Raw genomic sequence first — 22979 nt, 5'->3', positions numbered from 1 at the left:
ATGTCATTTATTTAATTGGGTTCTCTTTACCTAGTTTTAGTACTTACGTTAAGACCTCGCAATTTAGGTCATATTTATGCAGAAATAGAGAACATTCTACTGCGTTCACTAACTTCCAAGCACCACTGTACAACTTTGAGATTCATCTCCTTACAGGCAGCCGGAAAACAATAAAACTCAGCAGAACCCATTAAAAAAAAGACCGTCAAACACCCGATGTTCAGAAAAGAAAACAAATCGTGTAATCAATAGAAGTAAATAAATGACATTTAGAACTTAGGTTCACTCAAGTAAGTCCGCAGCCACGAAGTCGGTCATCACTGCAGTTGGTTCAGCGCAGAGAGGAGTAAACTTCCTGGAGCAGGGAGCTCCGGCACCAACATCCTAACCTTTTTAATCTGGCGTGGTGTTTAAACCGTCAAAACCTCTGGCATTCCTCACACTTGGACTTGTCTCGAATCTGCATTGTCTCCACTCACCTTGGTTTGCCGCAATGAAGCTCCTTCAAGTCCGCTCCTGTAATGGCCAAACATTGGCACATTCCCCGCTCTCGTGCCCGGGTCCTGCCGCCTCGATTCACGCCACGGCGCAGCCGTTCTGCATCGTCAAGGCTTCAGTTCACATCGCAAAATGTCCAGGTCGTACAGACGGTTCAACAGCTCAGCTGCGAAAGGCAAGTTACAGGCTATTGACAGCAGTGATTGTATCTGTCATGTGTGACGCCAAGCAGAGCTACCGGACAGATGATGCTAATGAGAGAGATAACGGAAGACAATGGAGAAACATTCAAAATGCTAATAAGACAGAAGAGAGAGATTAACGAGAAAGAAACACAATTCAGATATTGACAGACCGTTTGCTTTGAACCTGAACTGTTTGAAGTTTGATGGACAGGTGATACTCCAGCAGGGGGATAAAAAGAGCAGGTTTGCTAAGGCACGACACGCCACGAGACCCTGGGAAGAGCAGTGTGCCCCCACAAGTTGGTGGGGTTTTGGCGAGAGATCTCTCTCTCTCTCTCTCTCTCTCTCTCTCTCTCTCTCTCTCTCTCTCTCGCTCTCTCTCTCTCCCTCTCTTCCCCCCCCCCCCCCCACCGGTACAACAACAGTGATGACTTCGAACTGCACTAAACCGAACTGAACTCTGCTTCACATAGGACTGGTCATTTTACCCCTAGACTGCGATAGAGCCTGGTTGATTCCTATTATCCTATTTCTGTGTATATGTGTGTATTATCATTGCTAACCTGATACATTTATATCCTTGCGATTAGTGTACTTTATTACTTATTTCTTTAATAAACTTTATTAGGTCCTAGTAATCACAGACTCCAACGAGCGTTCCATTTCTGCTGGTTTGGCAACCCAGTCACGGGGTATATAACATAAGTGGGGATCTCGTCCGGGATTTTGAACGCCAAAATTGGGATTGGGTAAATTGATTAGGTTAAAATTCCCGAAAGAAAAAAAAAGGGCAAACAGTAGAAATGGAGATTGAGGAATTTCTAAAGGCGCCAGCCTTGGAGGCATTAGAGGATGCGAGGAAAACAGAATTGGCAACTGTTGCATAACAGTTGAAACTTTTTAAGCGGAAGCCGACAATGAGGAGAGTGGAGATGCACAGAGCTATTGTTGAGCATTATGTATCTAAATGTATGTTTCCCCACGGGGAGCTGGCGGTGGTGTCTATGAGCAAACCTGGTGAAGAGGCAGTGCAGTTGCAGATGGAAAAATTACGACTCGAGCACAAGTTCCGAGTAATGCAATCAGAACGAGAAGAGAAGCAGCTAGAACGGGAAGAGAGAATAAGTCAGTTATAACGGGAAGAGAGTGTAAAGCAGTTAGAACAAGAAGAGAGAGAGAAGGAAAGGGAGTTTGAGCTGGAGAAGTTAAGGATGGCACTAGAGAGAGGCCAAATGCCGAACCAAGGTGGAGGGTTCAGGGCGACCCAGGAGATTAGGTTGGTTCCCCCATCTGAGGAGGACGATGTTGATCGGTACTTTCTACATTTTGAAAAAGTCGCTGCAAGTCAGGACTGGCCGAGGGATAAGTGGGCTGTTTTGCTTCAGAGTGTACTTAAGGGGAAGGCTCAACAAGCTTACTCAGCGTTGTCAGCAGAAGATGACCAGAGGTATGATGTGGTGAAAGAGGCTATACTCAGGATTTATGAGTTTGTCCCAGGGGCATATCGGCAAAGGTTCCGGAATGTGAGGAAGCAGTGGGGCCGCACGTATTTAGAGATTGCCCATCAGATACAGATGTATTGTAAGCGTTGTTGCGCCTCGAAAGGGGTCACTGGGAATTATGACGGACTACTACAGCTAATAATGATTGAGCAATTTAAAGGTTGTGACACTGAAGGTATGAGACCCTACCTAGATGAAAAAGAGGCAGAAACCTTAGCCGCAACTGCTAAGTTAGCAGATGAGTACGCGTTAACACACAAAGCAAAGTTTACCCCGAAAAAGAGTTACCAGAAGCGTAGTCGAGAGGGCGGAGAAAGTCCGCCGGAAAAGCCAGAAAGTAAGCCGAGGACTAGTGAGAAGGATAAGGAAAACAGGAAGCAGTTTGGTAGGAAGTCTCCTGAGGTCGTATGCTATAATTGTGGGAAAGCCGGTCACAAAGCATCCAGGTGTTTTGCCCCAAAGAAGGAGACAGGGAAAGGAAACGGCGACTCCGACTGGCTGTATTGAGCCGGGAAACAAACCACTAGGGGAGAAGAGGTCTGATAGAGTTCAGGAAGGGCTCAAGAGGTTTATTTCAGACGGATTGGTGTCGGTGAAGGAGGGGTCAAACCCAGTTCCCGTACGGATCTGGAGAGACACTGGGGCTTTTCAGTCATTGATCTTAAGGGGGGTGTTAGATTTTAGTGCAGAGACCGAGACTGGGGAGGTCAGTGTAATAAAAGGCATTGGAAAAGGGACTGAAGCAGTACCTTTGCACCAGATACACCTAAAAAGTGACTTGGTCTCCGACCGGTCACGATAGGGGTGAGGCCCGAATTACCGATGGAAGACGTGGAGGTCTTACTCGGTAACGACCTTGCAGGTGGAGATGTGTACCCAGCAGTAAAGCTGACAAGCAAGGCTGCCAGGACTGAGGCCCCACCCATGGACTCACAGGTTTATCCCGTTTGCGCAGTGACTCGGCGCATGTCCAGAAAGGCTGCCGAAGCGAATGTAGATTTAGCTGAGACATTTTTACCAGCGTTGTACCAGGAGAGGTTAGAAAGGGAGAAGAAGGAGCATAGTGGAGTGGAAGGAAGTGAGGGAGTTGAGGTAGATTTATCATTCGCGAGGAAGGAATTTATACAGACACAGGAATGAGACGAGGAGCTGATGGTTTTGACGGAGACAGCTCTCTCCGAAGCAGAAATAAAAAGGGAACCAGTGGGCAATTATGTGAAGGAGGGAGTACTGAAGAGGAAGTGGAGACCAAGTACCGTGCCTGCAGATGAGGAGTGGGGGGGTGGTACACCAGGTGGTAGTGCTGAAAATTTATAGGGACGAGATTTTTAACCTGGCCCACAAGATACCCTTCGGTGGACATTTTGGGGTGAGGAAAACAGTCGATAGAATTATGAAAGAGCTTTACTGGCCGAACATGAGGAAGGATATTATTGAATATTGTAGACGGTGTCATACCTATCAGGTGGTAGGAAAGCTGAACCAGGTCCTGCCTAAAGCGCCCCTTTGACCGATACCCGCTTTCGGGGAACCTTTTTCCCGAATAATTGTGGATTCTGTCGGTCCCCTGCCCAGAACTGCGAGTGGCCGAGAGTACGTGATGACTATGATGTGCGCCGCCACCAGGTTTCCGGAGGCTGTGCCCCTGGCAAGCATCAAGGCTCCTGCAGTGGTAAAGGCGCTTGTGAAATTTTTCACTACGGTGGGGCTGCCAAGGGAAATCCAGTCAGATCAGGGGAGTGTCTTCACATCTCACACATTCCGACGGATGTTGGATGAGATGGGGGCAAAGCAGATTTTGGCCTTCGTGTACTACCTGGAGTCCCAAGGGGCGTTGGAAAGATTCCACGCAACATTTAAGACCATGATTAAAATTTATTGTCAAGAGAACGCTAGGGACTGGGATGATGTCTTGCCCCTCTTGGTATTTGCCATAAGGGACACGGTTCAGGAGTCATTGGGGTTCAGTCCATTCGAGCTCGTCTTCGGTCATCGGCCCAGAGGATCTCTGACCTTACTAAAAGGGCAATGGTCCAGTCTGACAGTACAAGTCAAAGTGATTGATTATATTTTAAAATTTCGTGAGAGGCTTAAAAGGATCTGTGACCTGGCCAAAGAAAATCTACGACACTCCCAAACTAAAATGAAACAGTGGTATGATAGACGTGCCCGCGAACAAGTGTTTCAAGTGGACGATAGGGTCTTAGTTCTGTTTCCATTGATAACCGACCCCCTCCAGGCGAGATTCTACGGTCCGTACAAAGGGATTAAAAAGATAGTCTCTTTGAATTATGTTATTGAAACACCGGATAGACGTAAGCCGACCCAATTAGTACACATTAATATGTTAAAAGCTTACCACGATTAGAAAGCAGATCTAGTCGGTGTTATAACATAAATAAACGAGGCTGGGGTGCCAAATGATAAGGGGAAAACCCATCTTGTAAAGATATATATGGTGCCGACCAGAATGGAGAACTCTATTGTTTTGGCCAATCCAATTTTGCTGATAAGGTCTCTCACTTAACCCCTGAACAGAGCGATCCACTGATAAAGCTAATTAATCGGCATGCAGATGTCTGTCCGGATGTCCCGAGGCGATGCAAGGCGAACGTACATGATGTTGTTGTCACCTCAGATCAGCATATTAAGCAACATCCCTATAGGATGAACTTGGAATAGGGCAAGCTAGTGGAGAAAGAAATTGAACACATGCTAGCCACAGGAATTATTAGGCCATCCAAATCGGAATGGGCGTCCCCCTGTGTGGTTGTCCCGAAACCCGATGGGAACATACGATTCTGTACAGATTACAGAAAGGTGAATGCCATCACAAAAACTGATGCTTACCCCATCCCAAGGGTAGACAGAGCTAAGTACATCACAAAGATCGATTTGCTGAAAGGGTACTGGTGTGTTCCTTTAACCGACCGTGCTAGAGAAATCTCAGCATTTGTCACTCCATCCGGGTTATACGAGTATATTGTTTTACCTTTTGGCATGAAGCACGCCCCAGGGACCTTTCAAAGGATGATTAATTCAGTGATAAAAAGGTTAAAGGACGCAAAGCGTATATTGACGATTTAGTGGTCTGGAGTGACATGTGGGAGGAGCACATTGTGGCGGTAGAGGAGCTGTTTAAACGGCTGTCTGAAGCTAACCTGACAGTGAACCTCGCAAAAAGTGAGTTCGGCCACGCTAAGGTCACTTATCTAGGGTATGTGGTAGGACAGGGGCAGCTGACACCGATGCAGGCTCAGGTGCAGGCTATCTCTGAAGTTCCCGTCCTGACGGACAAGAGAGCCCTGAGAAGGTTCTTGGGGATGGTGGGGTACTATCAGAAGTTTTGCCAAAAGCTTTGCGGATATTACCTTCCCTCTTACTAAGCTCTTGCCGAAGAATGCGAAGTTTGTGTGGAACGACCTTTGTCAACAAGCCTTCGAGAGTTTGAAGGCGATTCTGTGTCACAACCCTGTACTGAAGGCGCCTGACTTTTCAAAACCCTTCTCCCTAGCAACAGCTGCTAGCGACGAAGCGCCAGGGGCGGTGCTGTTGCAGACAGACAAAGAGGAAATTGGACACCCAGTGGCTTATTTTTCTAAGAAGTTTAACGTCCATCAGAGAAATTATTCCACTGTGGAGAAGGAATTACTGGCAATCATACTGGCCTTACAACATTTTGAGGTTTATATTTGTCCGGCATGGAAACCACTGATAATTTACACTGATCACAATCCATTAGTGTTTTTGCACACAATGAAGGATAAAAACAAACACTTATTAAGTTGGAGCCTGGTATTGCAGGATATTGATATTAAGATATAACGTATAAAAGGAACTGACAATGTGATTGCTGATTGTCTGTCAAGGTGTTAAAACTTACAGTTCTCTGTATTAGCCGAATAGCTGACGACTACCTGCATATTAGTGCGTATCTTATAATGTGCATTCATGCCCATAATTTTTACCCCGGTAAAAATCCTTTTAAGGGTGGTGGTGTCATGTGTGACGCCAAGCAGAGCTACCAGACGGATGATGCTAATGAGAGAGATAACGGAAGACAATGGAGTAACATTCAAAATGCTAATAAAACAGAAGAGAGAGATTAACGAGAAAGAAACACAATTCAGATATTGACAGACCGTTTGCTTTGAACCTGAACTGTTTGAAGTTTGATGGACAGCTGATACCCCAGCAGTGGGATAAAAAGAGCAGGTTTGCTAAGGCACAACACGCCACGAGACCCTGGAAAGAGCAGTGTGCCCCCACAGGTTGGTGGAATTTGGAGGACCGGTTCACGGGAATCGGTCAGAGGCTCACAGGCTGTAAAGGTACGATTGGTGGAACCTGGGGTGTGTGTCCGCCCTTGCCTGGGTGCCGGGTTCACCGCGGAAGAACAATCGTATCCGGAACGAAGGGGTCACAGTCGGTGACCACTGTGGGATCAGAAGACATCAAAAGGTCTGCCCGAAACCAACTGCATCTCTCATTCACTCTCTCTCTCTCTCTCTCTCCCCAACGGTACAACAACAGCGATTACTTCGAACTGCACTAAACTGAACTCTACTTCACTTAAGACTGATCATTTTACCCCGAGACTGCGACAGAGCTTGGTTGATTCCTATTATCCTATTTCTGTGTATATGTGTGTATTATCATTGCTAACCTGATACATTTGTATCCTTGCGATTAGTGTACTGTATTACTTATTTCTTTAATAAACTTTATTAGTTCCCAGTAATCACAGACTCCAACGAGCTTTCCAATTTGGCTGGCTTGGCAACCCAGTTACAAGGTACGTAACATATCCAACAAAAATGTGATTAGTACCGGAAATTTTTGTTTTGTTTGCTACCATCAAGTCGTCACTATGTTTCACCTGCACCATTTTAAACCGGAATCATGATCATTTCTGTTTTCCTATTTATGTATTCTGTACTGTCCCGTTTTTCCTGCCAGCGACATCCTACAGTGCCTCGCAATATACTGTTTTCAGCTTCTGCAGTTTAGCAACTGTTGACCATTTTAAGGCCATGTCCCATCGCAAGGTCTTCCTCTCGGCAATTATGTGACTGTAAAGAAAAATGATGAAGCTTTTGATAAATAATCTTCAAATCTATCTCGGTGTAAGAGAACTCTGGAAGAAATAGACTGAGCTAAATCACACAAAGAACAAAGGAGTTTAAAGTTGTGAACATTTTTTAAGAGTTTGAGATTGACAAAAATATAAAAATGTTGTAAAACATTTAAAGGTTTGTTTATTCTATGGTTTCTCAAGATTCTAAATATTAATGGATGATAATAGCAATGGAAACACTTAAAATTACCAAAATATTTAAATAGCGTCAGAAGGTGAACATGAAAACTAATGTCTGAAATCAAGAGCTTCCAGAATCTCTTCTTCTCGTTGTAATTATTTAAAAAAATCCTTGCAGAGGTCCCTCGCGATTCCTTGTATTGAGTGAATATTTCTCGTAGATGGTTTAGAAACCTCTGTCATCTCCTGCTCTTACATTGGACTCCATGAAGGAATGGTGAATCACAATTTCAGCAATTATGTTTGTAATCCCAGATATAGTAACTACTTAACTTGCTAGAATTTGTGACATACTAATGCAAAACGGCGCGTATTTCCTCCCATCATCCGATATTTGGCAATATTCTGCTGAAAGTAGAAAACGGTTAGTACGAAATGCTAAAAATGCTGATGTTTCATTGGACCACCAAGGATCAACTACGTGTTTTGTTAATGTGTAATCTTCAGGAAATGATCAGCTCTTTGGCTGTGTATTACTGGTTAGGATCATGTCTGAGGAATTATCTGTTACAGTGCCAGAGACCGGATTCAAACCTATAATTCAAACTTAATTTATATTAACTGCTTGAAATATCCTTCAGTATTTCGCCATTTGTTCCAAATTGATAAAATCCATTTTCAAACTTTTATATCTACAATATTATTTTCTCGAAAGGTAAACTTGAGATGCCTTCATGTCTAAGGATTACGTATATTAGATTATGACAAAAACAAGGACTTCTAAAGATTGGGTGTCCGGACAGTTGCCTTAACCTCCAGCCAAAGTCTTTATGTTTTTGTAGAAGACAATTTTGTCTTCTTCCCATGTAATATTTACACTGCAATGGCCTTTGGCACGTTATCGAGTCTTCCAGATTATATGAATTTGGTTTCAAAGAATTCTGTTATGGACTTTCAGACAGGGCTTTGCACGCAGGTTAGTGGAAAGCATGAATGACCAGTTTTGATTGACGCATCCTGAGCTCAGGCAGTTATTTTAGCATTTCAAAAAATTCTGCATCGATGACTATTTGTAAATAGATCAGTATTCATGCCGCTAATCATATTGATATCAACAAAAAAGGTTACACATTCCGATAGTGTATCAGATCACTAAGAACAAATTCACGTATCAGAGGTGACATCTTTGAGTGTGAAAATCTTGAAGTTGTTGGTCAATGTATTGAGTAATGATGGTGACTGTCTAACTTGACCTTATTGGCTGTCACTGCATAGCGTTTCACAACTGAAGAAATTAATTAACTGCTACAAATTTCCTTCAGTGTGCAGGTTATTAGAATTTCTTTTGGGTGAAGGTGGGGGAAGGATTAAGTAATATAATTCAGGGAAATGGCATTAATATTAAGCACTCCTGTTTTCGTGGATGTCTGTGAAGAACAAGAATTTTAGGTTGTATATTGTATATATTCTCTGATATTAAGTGTGATTATTTAACTATTTAATTACGTAACGTTAATGGTTGAGTCGCTGCACGTCTCTAAGACTCTATGACTATGATTCAAATTACTTAATGTCTGACATGTAAGGTAACGCTTCATAGATGCCTCAGTGAAATGTTAATACTGTCATGGTCCGGTCCGTGAAGTCTGCATTCCATTTCACGGTCCGGTCTGTAGACTCAGGACTCCGGGTCATCCAGCTGTCCCTGGTTTTGATTGGGTTAAGCATAGGCACCTGCTTCCCATCTTGGGGCTTGGAATGTAAGTAGCCTTGGGGCTGAGTGTGGGCTGCTGGTTTGTCTTGTCAGTCCCCCTTGGAGCAACCTGCTGATGGAAGGCTAGTGAAACCATTCGTGATCTCTAGGCCTGGCTGGAGGACCACCACTTCATGGAGCCTTGTTGCCACTTGTTGGAGTAGTCTTTGTGGTATGGATTCGGCTGTTTCCCGGGCCAACTGAGTGGCCGTCAGCCACTCCGAGCTAGGCAGGGATCCGGCTGTTTCTGCAGCCAGCGGAAGTTGCTGGCTGTAACTGAGACTCAGAGAAACTCCGAAGCAGAGATGGAACTGTCTGTCGTTCTTTCGTGTTTGTCTTTTCTTGTCCTCGCCTCCGTGGGGTAAGTCAGCCCGTTTTGCTGAGGCCCTGCGGCAGGATATGTCTTGTCTTGTCCTCGCCTCCGTGGGGTAAGGCAGGCCGTTTTGGCGTTGCCCCGCGGGGGCACATGTCTTGTCTTCTCTTTGTCTCTGTAGGGTAAGTTTAGCAGTTCTGCCGTTACCCAAACAGGTGGACCTGTCCCATCTTGGTGTGGAGAGTTTGAGTCCCGTCTTGTTTAAGTTTATTTGTCTATGTACTGTCCTGTCTCATGTTGGTGTTGTATTAACGATGAGTCCCGGCTTTTCGAAGGACAAGTCCCGGGTCTACGTTGATGTTCAGTTCCCAGTTGATCTCTGAGCTCCAGACTTAAGACCCAAAACCCCAGCCGGCCTCCAAGCTCCAGACTCAAGATCCAAGACTCCAGCTGGCCTCCAAGCTCCAGACTCAAGACCCAAGACCCCAGCCTCAAGCTTCAAGAGCAAAGAACCCAGCCTGTCTCCAAGCTCACGCCTCTACTCCCCAGCCACGTCCTGTTCTGGAGCCATGTCATGTCCTTGCCTGGTTCTGGGGTCCGAGCCCGAGGCAAGACCCAGGTTCTGGGTCCTTGTCCAGTCTCGGGCTCGGAGTCGATACCTTGTCTCCTAGTCCATGGATTCTAGTCCTGGTCCCGCTTTCCCTCGCCCAAGTCTGCGTTCTTGGCCCTGCTCCTTGCCTGTATCCTGTCACGTCCCTACTCTAGTCAAGTCCTGTTCCTTGACCTTCAGTGTCTGTGTCTCGCATTTGGGTCCGTTCCAAGCACCCCATTGTGACAAATACATACTTCAGGTTTATGCAATGGTCCATAATCTGTAACCAGCGCCGTTTACTCACCAAATGACAACCAGAGCTTTGTAGAACTGGGTTGAATATCTATTTGCTTCGATATCATGGCTGATAACGACTTTGTTGTGACAGATAACTATATTTAAAACGGTCTAAGGGCCTGGATGTTGAATATAGTGAGAATAGACTGATGTATAAAGTTAGGAAATAATTCAGACATTGAAGTTTCAACCAATGTTCCCTGTCTAGGGCAATTATTTCCCTGAAGCTGAAAACGAAGCATCGTCATACGGAAACTAAGGCTGCAGGCACTTGAATGTGCAGCTTTTGCAAGAAACTATTTAACAAAAGTAGATAGCATAACATAAAGGATATTAAGCACGCTGACTCTCTTATTTAACTGTAAATAGTTATAAAATACATTACTCGATTTATCATTTCCTGCGTTAGTTTAGTTCTTTGGTCCTGCAGCTTTATGCTATAATTGTCAGTTATGCCTCACAATGGAACAGGACTTATTTTAGTTCCACAGCAGGGGTAAGGACTGTAAGTGTGGAGAAATATTTGTTTATATTTACCTTGGTATTAACCTTTAGCACTCCATTTGGTGTCCCAGCAATGAAAGAGTATCCTTTCATCAAATTGTAATTCCCAATGTAAGGCCTTTCTAATAATATAGATTAATGGATTGAATATTTCTAGTGTAATCTCCAGATACAGGCATTTCATTATTACCCTCAACTGCAATTTATTAATTAATTTTATTATAAAACATACCAAAATTCTTTATTATTCACATGAGCTAGAGATGCGAAAACAATTTGCACCTGTGCTTGTGTTATTTTTTCAAGCAAGCTAGGATACAAGTTTCCACTTAATAATGTATTGTGAGTTACAGAACATAAATCACCTTTTATTGGCCCAAGTGAAACTTACGCACAACGTAGTGTTTCCCGCTTTCGCACAGAACCAGGGCATATATGTATACTTAGAAGTCTCCGACAGTGGGTTGGTCGCTTAGTCCCGCATGGATAATGGTGTTTGTTTCGGCATCTCTCGTAATCACTACATGCAAATTATATCTGTACTTCCTTTGAGTGCCGATTCCTGTTTGTTTGTGTTAACGTATAATGTACTTGCTATCCTCCGATTATGAGTGCTCATGTTTTGTCACTTTAAGTTTTAACCTATCTTCTTTCCAACCTTTGGAAGTCACATGTTTCGAATCATTTATTATTTTGCAAGTCTCCCGATCTACTGCATGTTCCCATAATGTTCTGTCTTTAGTTAAGAAGGTGAGCATAAAATCACAGAATGATACATGTAGCTGTCAGAATATTAAAGGTGAATAACGAAGCTGTCATTTCATAATTTATAGCAGCCGGATAGCTGAGGTTAAAATGTAGCGATCATTTTCATTACTATATCTATATCTTATGTTGTGTAACTCTGCATCGACGTAATATTATCACAACAATATTTAATACACAGTGTAGGGTAAAAAAACAGACGAAATATTTACTTTGTTTATCTCAAGGGTATAAACATTATGACGGGTGATAAGACTTAATCGGCCCGTGGAGGATTTCCAACCAGTATATTAGGTGAGCTTCTACATTTCACACGGCGTCGATTTTCCTTCAGCTCTGGCAACTTTCATAGCTTCTGAAAAACGATGCATGGAAACGTGGCGGGCTTGCTTTATGCTATTTATTACCCTGTTCTGGCAGCGGTTGGAGTCCCAGGTATGGACGGAACAATTGATTTTTATTGCATCCAATCGAGCTGAGAGTCGATAGTTAGTCAACAGGTTATCTTCCCGTATCCGTGCAGGTGTATTTATATATTGCTATTGGTTCCATTCGTGGAGCATGCTAATTTTATCTCCGTCATGCAATGCCAAGAATTTTAATAGGATAGGTGTCTTCAAATTAATTGTGACATGAGCATTCGATATTATTAACATTTTCCCCCAAATTTCAGAAGATATCGTGTAGGATTCTCACAGTTATCTGATAAATGCAGGACTGATCCCGGATGTAATCAGGGAGATCTGTCCCAACTTTTGCTATTGTGATTTCAGTTTCCATTGACAGCTGTCTCCTCCAGCTTTACTCACCGCCTTAAGAAACTATATAACAGAGTGTGTGGAAATTGTTCCAAGATCTCTTAGACTTCCATATTCCCAAGGCAAACCCATATTTCCACGACTTGCACTGACCGAGCTGAACGTCTTTACGCAATTCTAAATGTGTTGTGTTCGTCTTTTTGGGTAGTGCATTTCTTAAATTTACAATGCAACTAGAGTGCCACAGACTAAGGATCTTGAATGTGTCTTTTTTCTTGAATCAGGTAATTTGGTGACGATTGTTATCCTGTCGCGCGGAAGGTGCGGTCTCTCTCGGTGTATCACTCGGTACCTGGTTGGTATGGCAGTGACGGATCTTCTGGTGCTCATCACGGCGGTGATATTACACAGGGTCAGTATGTTGTATTTCCCGGTTCTGTTTCTCCAAGCCACCCCAGTCTGCAGACTTCGAATTGCTCTAATCTATGCAACCAGGGACAGTTCCGTCTGGTTAACTGTCGTTTTCACATTTGATCGGTTTGTGGCGATTTGCTGGCAAAAACTAAAAACGAAGTATTGCACCGAGACAACGGCTGCTATTGTTATAGGAGTGGTTTCCGCCCTGTCTTTTGTGAAAAACATTCCTATGTACTTTGCAATTGAACCCTTGTACATAATCAATAATGTCCAGTGGTTCTGCAACTTTAGGTTAAGTTTTTATTCGAATGTTTTATGGACAGCATTTAACTGGATTGACTACATCTTAAATCCGTGTGCGCCTTTCATACTGATGTTGCTGCTCAACGCACTCACGGTTAGGCACATTCTAGCAGCGAGCAGAGCCCGCAAGAGACTCCGGGGTCACAGTAATGGAGAGAAACAGAAAGACTCGGAAATGGAGAGTCGAAGGAAGTCTATTGTTTTACTCTTCACTATCTCGGGTAGTTTCATCGTGTTATGGGTGACTCGTGTTGTAAACTTTTTATTTGTTCGGTTCACAAACAGCAACTATTCGACCGGTTCAAGCCCCAGCAATCCGAGATTCATTCTCCAGGAAACCGGAGTCATGTTGCTACTTCTGAGCTGCTGCACCAACACATGCATTTATGCAGGCACTCAGAGAAAGTTCAGAGATGAATTTAAAAATGGGTTTAAGTATTTACTTAATTTGATAATTGGAAAATAAAGCAATTCAGATGGATGTACTATTTGCACTTTTCGAATAGTTGTTCGAGAGAATCCACCAGTCTTTATTCATTCACTATGCACTACTTTTTTTATGCAAGTGGAGTGCTGGCCATCTCTACCACTTCCTCACAGAACCACACTGTGGTCAAGCAGGAAGAACAATAATGGCTAATGAAAATTCTGTTTCAGAATTTAATTTAAAATATCACAGAAATCTTAATGTCTTTTGGCGAGTTCTTCTGTACGGATTGTCACAAGTTCCCGTGTCTCACGACCACTAGGATAAGACCACTGTTGGAATACTCGGGGTCATCAAACAGTACATTACAGAAATGATCTACCTGGTTTAACAAACCCTTCCGGTATTTTTCACCCGTCTAACTAAATTGCTTACACGCAGCTGTCTGTGGCTTATCTATTAAGTGCCTTGTTTTAACAGTTCTCAAATACACTATAATAATTATATTAGATCGTAAGAAATAGGAGCCGAATTAGGCCATCTGGCCGATCGAGTCTGCACCGCCATTCAATAGCAGCTGATCCTTTTTTTTTACCTCCCCCTCGACCCTCGTTCCCTGCCTTCTCCACGTAACCTTTGATGCCTTGTCCAATGAAGAACCTATCGATCTCTGCCGTAAATACACCCAGCGACCCGGCCTCCACTGCTGCATGTGGGAACACATTCCACAAATTCACCCCCCTTTGGCTAAAGAAATTTCTCTGCATTTCTGTTCTGAAAGGGCGCCCCTTTATCCTGAGGCTGTGCCCTCTTGTCCTAAACTCACCCACTATGGGAAAAATTGGTTGTGACCTACTCTGCCTAGGCCTTCCAACATTCTAAAGTTTTCGATGAGATCCCCCCTCATTCTTCTGAATTCCAGCGAGACAGACCCAGAGCCATCAATCGTTCTTCATATGATAACTCTTTCATTCTTGGATACAACATTGTGAACCTCCTCCGGACCCTCTCCAATGCCAGCACATCTTTTCTCAGGTGAAAGGCCCATAAATGCCTCACCAGTTCCGTATAAAGCCTGACTATCATATCCTTGCTCTTGTATTCTAGACCTCTTGAAATGATTGCTAACATGGCATTTGCCCTCGGACTCGACCTACAAGTTAATCTTTAGGCTGTTCTGCACAAGGATTCCCAAGTCCCTTTGCATCTCAAATTTTTGGAGTTTAGCCCGTTTAGAAAATTTGTTTCTACTACCAAAGTGCACGACCTTGCATTTTCCAACATTGTATTCCATTTGCCACTTTCTTGCCCATTCTCCTAATCTGCCTAAGTCCTTTTGCATCCTAACTGTTTCCTCAACACTACCTGCCCTTCCACAAATTGTCGTATCATCTGTAAACCTGGCAACAAATCCATCTATTCCACCACCTAAGTCATTTATATACAGCAGAAAAAGAAGTGCTCTCCACACCGACCCCTGTGGAGCACCACTGAACACTGGCACCCAACCAGAAAATGATCCTTTTATTTCCAATCTTTGCCTCCAACCAATCAGCTAATGCTCTAACCATATTAGTAACTTTTCTGTAATAACATAGGCTCTTAACCTAATTAGCAGTCTCATGTGTGGCACCTTGTCAACGGCCTTTGGAGTTCAAATATACAACAACCACTGTATCCCCTTTATCTGTCCGACTTGTAGTCCCCTCAATGATTTCCAACAGGGTCCTCAGACGGGATTTTTCCTGAAGGAAACCGTGCAAACTTTGTACTACCTTGTCCTGTATCAGCAAGTACACCATCACCTCATGCTTAATAATTGACTGTAACGTGTTCCCAACCACTGAGGTCAGGCTAAATGGTTTATATTTTTCTTTCTGTGCCTTTCTCCTTTCTGAAAGAGTGGAGTAACATTTGCAATTTTCCAGTCCTCTGGCACCATGCCAGAGTCCAATGATTTTTGAAAGGTAATTTCTAATGTCACCATAAACTCTAACGCTACCTGTTTCAGAACCCAAGGGTGCAGTATATCTGGTCAGGGAGACTTATGTATTTTTAGGTCTTTCAGCTTTTTGTCAGCATTTCTCTGGTATTAATAACTGCACCCACGGTTCTTCGTTCGCACACTACAACATCAGGCATACTGTTAGTGTCTTCCACAGTTAAACCTGATGCAAAATACTTACTTAGTTCATCAGCCATCCACTTGTCCCCGTTATTATTTCTCCTGCCTCATTTTCTAGCGGTACTATATCCATTCTAAAGTGTCTTTTATTTTTAACCTACTTGAAAAACTTTTACTATCCATTTTGATATGATTTGCTAGATTGCTTTCGTTTTTCATCTTTTCCCTTCAAATGATTTTTGATCTCATCACCTCGTCCATCAGCGCTTACTGCTTTCAAATATTTCTTTGTATAAAAATAAATCTCACACCCGAAAACCTTCTTAACCTTTCTTTCGCTTACCAGAACCCAATGTCCTTTTGTTTTGATTTGATTTCGGCTAATGATTTTGACTATCTATGCTCTATATCGCACGTACTTTCATGTACTTCTATCAGCCTCATTCACTCCGAGGCATTCAATGTCGTCTGTAACTAAACTGTTCTAAACGAGGCAGCACGATCGATATTCTCTTCAGTGCAGTCACATTCTCTTATACCATGTCCTTAAGAATTACACACTAATTTACAAGTGTTGTCTAACTAGTGGCTTGGAATATTACGTTCCAGCTCTTATATGCTGTGGCTGGACCTATGCAAGCAAGCATACCATGAATCTTCTTTATCACTCAGTCGATTGGCTTTCAAAACTCAAGGAAATATGAACCTGAATAACCATGTCTTTCTGTTCATCAAAATTCCTTGGTGCCCTATCATTTACTGTATATGCACTGTCGCTATATGTCTTCCCAAAGTGCATGACTATACCCTTGTCAAGATTAATCATCACCTTCTAATGCCCTACCCTTTCCCATTTTACTTACTGTATATTTATGCAGCTTAGTTGCAGCTTCTGTAACTTCATTAGTCTTCTTCATCTTCTTGAGCATATCACCCCTGCTGGGGACATGGCTGAAGGTTAATTTGCCCTATGACCTCCGCATTCTCCACGTGACTTAAACCATGACCATAATTGATAGGAGCAGAGTCAGGCTAAGTGGCCAATCCAGTCTGGACTACCGTTTAATTATGGCTGATCCATTTTTCCTCTCAGCCCAGTCTCCTGCTTCCTCCACCCCCATCTTATCTCTTTAAGATATGACCAACAAGAATCTATCAACCTCTACCTTAAATATACTCAAACACTTGGCCTCCACAGCTGACTGTGGCAACGAATGTCACAGATCCACCACTCTTTGGTTAAAAAAAAATCTCCAAATCTCTGTTCTAAAAGGACGCCCTCTATTCCGTCGCTGTGTCCGCTGGTCTTGGACTCACCCACCAGAGGAAATATCCTCTCAACATCCACTCTTTTTACCATTCAATAGGTTTCAATGAGCCTACCCCTCGTCTTCTAGGTGAAGTTTCTCCCTCTTCCAGGAAGAAGGTCCTTGGAACTTCTTTTGGCCTTTCTGTCACCCTGGAGTTTTACCGGAAGGGTTTCTAGCCTCGCGTCCAAACCTCCTCCTTTCGCAGCCGAGCCTGGGATCGTCCATGGCGGAGTTGAACTTTATTGGTATCATTCATAAATTTTCCAGTCGATTTCCTCCTATACGCACGTGTATTATTTATATATCTGTCACAAGCAACAATAGTCATTTGAAGGATCTCTGCAGCACACCACTATACCTCTAATTATTGCACCATTACGCTTTCATTCCACGCACAAGCTTATGAACAGGCTGCAGCGATGGCTTCGGGATTGTGGGCTCACTTTCGTGAACTTTATATCCAAAATGTTACTTGTTAATTTTATATTGTCTGCGCGACATGTTCCTTATTTCGAGAACTCGATGCTTGACGGTCTTTTTAATGGGTTCTATTGGGTTTCTCTATTTTTGTGTCTGACTGTAAGAAGACGAGTTTCAAGGCTGTATATAGTAGACATACTTTGATATATTTACTTTGAACTATGAAGTCAATTTGGGATCAAATTTGACAGCTCGCCTTGGGTCCAAATCGTAAGAAGCTACTGGATCAGATTTCCATACCAGGTTTTGACAAATGCTGTATCTAAAATATCTATTTCCCTGTGTAAAATATGTCAAAAACGTAAAGCACTGTGACAGGATTTCCCTGCACTAAACCATGTTGACGATACCTAATAAGTTCCACCATTTCAAATGTAAATAAATACTGCATTTCAGAGAATACTGTAATAAATTTTCCGTGATGTGGTCCTGGGATTACTTGAAGTTATCTGCCTTTGGAGAATTATGCACACTTATGTGCCACATGGCGTTTACCCTTCCTATTTTGAATGCTGACATGCTCTGAACTCATTTAAGATATTCATTTAAGAACTTGCCCATATCCCTTTACTCCTCAGATGGATTATTCATGTGATCCCGAAAGTGCGTAAACATTTTCCAACGTGCGCTCTTACACCTAACAATATTACAGAGTGACTTAGGGTTCTCTTGGTCTTACGATGAACTATAAGTCACGGCTCCTTCTTGCACAAACGAAATATGAAAAGGCCTCTCTATATGCCCTTAATGACATGTATGTTTGTAGCTGCTTTTGTAATCAAACCTTCAATTACCTTTTGTCCTCTAAGTTTCGCTAATCTTGACATATCTGCCTTTCACGCTTGCTGTAATATGCTGGTTCTGAACTCCCTGTTTTGGAAGATCCCCACTGGTCGGAAGTCATTTTAGTTGCAAATAACGGATCCAAATATAATTTTTCGAGGTCTCATCTTCTCTTACACTATGACCACCAGTCTTTCCCAATTCATGAACTTGACTTGAGAAAAAGAAGCGTTACTACCTTTTCATAACAATCTTGCATCCTACAGAATTATTATGAACTTTCCCAAAATATTTCCTAACCTGCAATTCCACCACCTGTTCTGTTTCATTATTAAGCTATAGGGAATTACAACAGCTTCGGTGGTAGAGTTTTGCCTCTCTTGCTGTCACGTAAGAACTTCTGCTCAATCTAAGTGTAAGGGAATCTCAGTCATTTTTATCACTCCAAACCTAAATACTTTAATTTTATGCACGAACCTCTTTTGTGGAAATGTAGCAGATACCTTTGAAGGAAGAATGAGACCAGAACTCGAATAAATCACTCCACTCTAAAGTCATAAACTCAGAGAGTAATCCAGAACAAAATGGATCCTTCGCTTCACCAGGTCCATCCCAATCGCCATATGCTTTGCTGTATAAATCCGACTTAACCTGCTATGGCTTCGTGGTTCAAGTGTTCATCTATGTTCCTTAATTTTGTGATAAGCAAGTCCTTTGTCCCACCTCTATTTCATTTTCCAAAACGCACCATCTTACAGTTTCCTCGATTAAATTCCATCTAACAGCACTCCACCAAGATTTCCCTTTGATTGCAATCCTTCTGTAGCATTTGAGAGAATTCCTCGTTAAACACAACAGCAAAAGCTGCCATACCATCCGCAAGCTATGCTAACATACCTCCTACGATCAGATACAAGGCAATTATACTTATCATGAATAACAAAGGCACCTGTGGCACCAAATTTAACATCAGGGAAGCTTTCCTCCAGCAGCACACTTTGTCTCCCATCGTGAAGCCAAATTTGGACCCAATTAGCATGTTTACCTTTTGTGCCAAACGGATTATTGTCAAATGTCCAGATTATGATCATTACCTATCGTCTTACTGCATCGATCCCTTATGTTATGCTCACAAAAGAGCAATGAAATGAGCAAAACAAGGCTTCCCTTCGAAAGCCATACTTACCATTTCTAACTAGTGCCAACTCTTCCGAATCTCGTTCCTTAGAGTTTTCTACAGTAGTGTCTCTACGAATGTATCGTCGCCGATAATAAAATAAAATTAAGTAGCTGGACCTTGAACACAGTCTCATTTCCCACTCAATCACAATAATTTTATTTATGCACAAGGAGAACAGCATGGCACACGTCACCCCACAGCTCTGAAGTCAGATTAAAACAACTGATACCTTTATACGAATTTACTTATCAGTTATGGATATTGACCACTTGATAGATTGCTCTTGTTTGAATTTCGTACTTGCAAATCAACCGCTATTCACAATAGGGATATTAAAGTCAAGAGGAACTACAAACTAACAACTGATGACACTTTAAAGTTAGTAAAACAATTGTCGCTTAGTAATTGGGCGTACAATGCATCCTTCCGTTATATTCCTATTTCGTCTGTGTTCACCACACCCCAGTTGTGTTGGAGGAGCTGTGCTCCTAACAGATCTTTCCAAAAGTGGCATCCTTTCTGAGCAGCCCCACTTGTCTAGCTTGATCGCTTATCTCGACTGCAGTGAGCAAGGGTGGCTCCGGCGGTATCACTTCAACGGTATGGATAGACTACTACTGCCTCGAGCTGTACTTGCCTGGATGTTGTATTTATCCCTTACTTAACCGCTATTTCCACACTCCCTTGTTTTTGTCCTGTAGAGGACAAGACACATTTTTCTGAATTTCTGTAGCGCATTGACCGCATTGGTAATCCTCCTGAATTTATAGTTCCTCTAGAGCACAACCAACAACCTGACAGGATAGCACGTGACGCACATTCATAGCTAGTTCGACGAAACATATTAAGATTATTACTACTGTTAGACACTTCTGCATTCAGGCAGAAAATAAATGCTCAAATTACACAAAACTTACAGTGCATAGTGATTAATGAAGCTGACAAATAACAAAAAAAAACAAGATTTCAGTCCGTCATTCCTTATCACGAAGTTCCTTCTGACCACCAGCTCTCTGGTCTGTCAGCACAGCGGGCTTAATGTGCCAGTGGTGCACCCACGTCGGCTTTCTGCTGAACCTTACAGCGGTACTTGAGGACAGCGACCCTTGGACTGGACCTTCCTAGCACGACCCCAGGAAGTTCTTCAGTCGGTAGGTTCTCATGAGTACCTGATCTCCCGGCTGGTTAATGTGTCACACTACAGCCGGCAGGATCCTCTGGTCTTCAAGTACTTGCTGATAACTTTATGCTAATGCCAGACAATAATGCCACATGCTTTCACTCATAATATGGATGTCCATCTCTTTAACCGAAAATTAAGGATTGACCGGCAAGCGCATGAGACCTCTCAGTACTATCTCATGTGGATCAGGACCACAATTTTTAATCATATGTACTTCGAAAGTTGACAAAAAAAGATGACAGACAGTAGATTGCACCTAAAATGCAGGCCCGCCACCATGGCCACTGGACCTCGACGAACGGAAACTGTCACAGTCACGGTGACAGATTTCAGATAACTGGTTATATTCATTTGGCTTTAACCAGGACTTAATTAAGGACATAAAATCAACGTCTGTACAGGTAATCAAATCATTTAAGACAAAAGTCTATTTGAAAGGGATCTCACATGTATAAGAGTTACCTTAAACAGAGTAGCCTGGAGTAGTGCAACAGCGGATGCAGATAGAAAGTTACCTCTGTTGAAACCTTTAATATGACGGTTCAATCCGGAGGCCCTTCGAGTGACAATGGTCTGAATAGGATGGGTAACAGAAAGTTACTTCTATATGATTTGCATGCTTGTTGTTAACTCAACAAATAAAGATATTTGTCAGCTAATACAGATTCCCTCTGTGCCTAACCGATAATTATTGTTTCCGTGAGTTACCAGCAACAGATTTTTCAGTTCAGAGAGCCAGACAATTCTTTCCTTGGATTACAATCACTAGACAAAAGTTTCTGCGAGAATGATTATGGTAGATGGCAGGAAACTTTTCTACTTAGCATAGATGTCGAAAACTAGATACGATATTTGATGGCCACGATTTAAGAAGCTTAGAGACGAAAGAAGGCAACTCCTTCGCTTGCATCTTCGGAAGCAGCTCTATTTCCACCTTCAATATCTTTATTTTTCCCTTTCAGGGTTCTTTTGAAGATCCTAACCTGGAGTTACACGCAGGCTTCGGTTCTTTGTGGGAATCGGAGTTCCTGGACTGGCCGTTATTCGACATGCTAAGGGTTTGTCCTGATAGTCTCAACTCGTGTTCGGAAGCCTAAGAACTCGGAGCTCTGGAGACCGGATGACCGAAGATCGGTGTCAGGAGACTCATGTGTCTTCGGCGAGGCCGGAAAATCTTTCGCTGCGGGCCGAAGACTCCGAGGTCTTTACGATCTTCGGATACAGAGCTCTAAAAAAGCGACGAAACTAACTTTTAACACCATAAACCAGTGGGTTGTTGTTATGTCTCCCGCTTGCTGTGAAAATGGGGGACACCTCCCTTTCCCTTGCCAGGGAGAGAGAGAGAACCTGTGGTCTGTCGAATGTTGGATGAAATGCGAATCCTTTTGGTGTAACTTTGGTCTGTGTGTTTGCTATCGCTTAGCTGACGCTTGAGCTAGGTAGCGGGTGCGCTTTCTGCTTTGCCGGTGGGGGATTGTTGCTCGCTGCAGCTTACACGCGGCAAGCGGGCTCTGGGGGTGTGACTTTGGGGTTTTTACTTTTAAATGGTGTTCATTCTTTGGGATACTTCTCTGCTTTCGTGGATGTTTGCGAAGCAAAAGTAGTTCAGGATGTATATTGTATACATTTCTCCGACATTAGATTTGTCCTTTGAACCTTTGAAACTTTGAACTGAAAGAGTCTGTCTCATCTGTAAATCTGGCCCACTCCAGCTACAGGCAGCCTTCAGGTAGGCACCTCACAACCATTAAAAGTGAACTATTTATTTAGCGGCACAGCGTGGAGTAGGTCTTTCCACCCTAGCAACTCCCAACAAATCTGATGAACTCAAACCTAATCACAGGACAGTTTACAATGACCAATTAACCTTCCCGAAATGTCTTTGGGAGGGAACTGGAGGACCCGAGAAAACCCACGTGTTCACAAGGAAGCCTTACCTGGAGTTCTTACAGATTGGCGCCGGAATTCAACTCCGAAGTTCGGAATGCTCCCATGGCGCCCAATGGTCTGTGTGCTAGTAAATGGGATTTGTATAGATAGGTACTTGAAGTTCAGTGCGGACGTCGTTGGCTCGTTTTTATGCTAAATGTTTATATTACTCCACAGAAGCGCATATGGATGCATAAACAATCCCCCCATCGTATTACTACTAGAACAGGACCACTGTTGGAATACTCGGAGTCATCAAACAGTACATTACAGAAATGGTCACCTGGTTTACCAAATCGTTTCGACATTTTTCAGCCGTCTAGCTAAATCGTATTTGCTTACACGCAACTATCTGTGGCTTATCTATTAAGTGCCTTGTTTAAACATTTCTCAAATATAGCAATTATATTAGACATTA

At 42.9% G+C, this 22979-nt stretch overlaps 1 protein-coding gene across 1 annotated transcript; it reads left to right on the top strand.

Annotated features, from left to right (window-relative positions):
* Positions 1 to 493: 493 nt before the first annotated feature.
* Positions 494 to 21881, top strand: LOC134352502 (probable G-protein coupled receptor 139). Its single transcript, XM_063059768.1, has 3 exons — positions 494 to 641; positions 12709 to 13579; positions 21725 to 21881. Exons 1-3 carry the CDS (start codon positions 494 to 496, stop codon positions 21879 to 21881), a joined length of 1176 nt encoding a protein of 391 aa, XP_062915838.1.
* The last annotated feature ends 1098 nt before the right edge of the window (positions 21882 to 22979 follow it).

The sequence above is a fragment of the Mobula hypostoma genome, chromosome 10 (assembly GCF_963921235.1).
Source record: "Mobula hypostoma chromosome 10, sMobHyp1.1, whole genome shotgun sequence".
NCBI classification, from domain to species: Eukaryota; Metazoa; Chordata; class Chondrichthyes; order Myliobatiformes; family Myliobatidae; genus Mobula; species Mobula hypostoma.
Note: the sequence above shows the minus strand (reverse complement) of the source record. Positions and strands in the feature narration are given on the sequence as shown.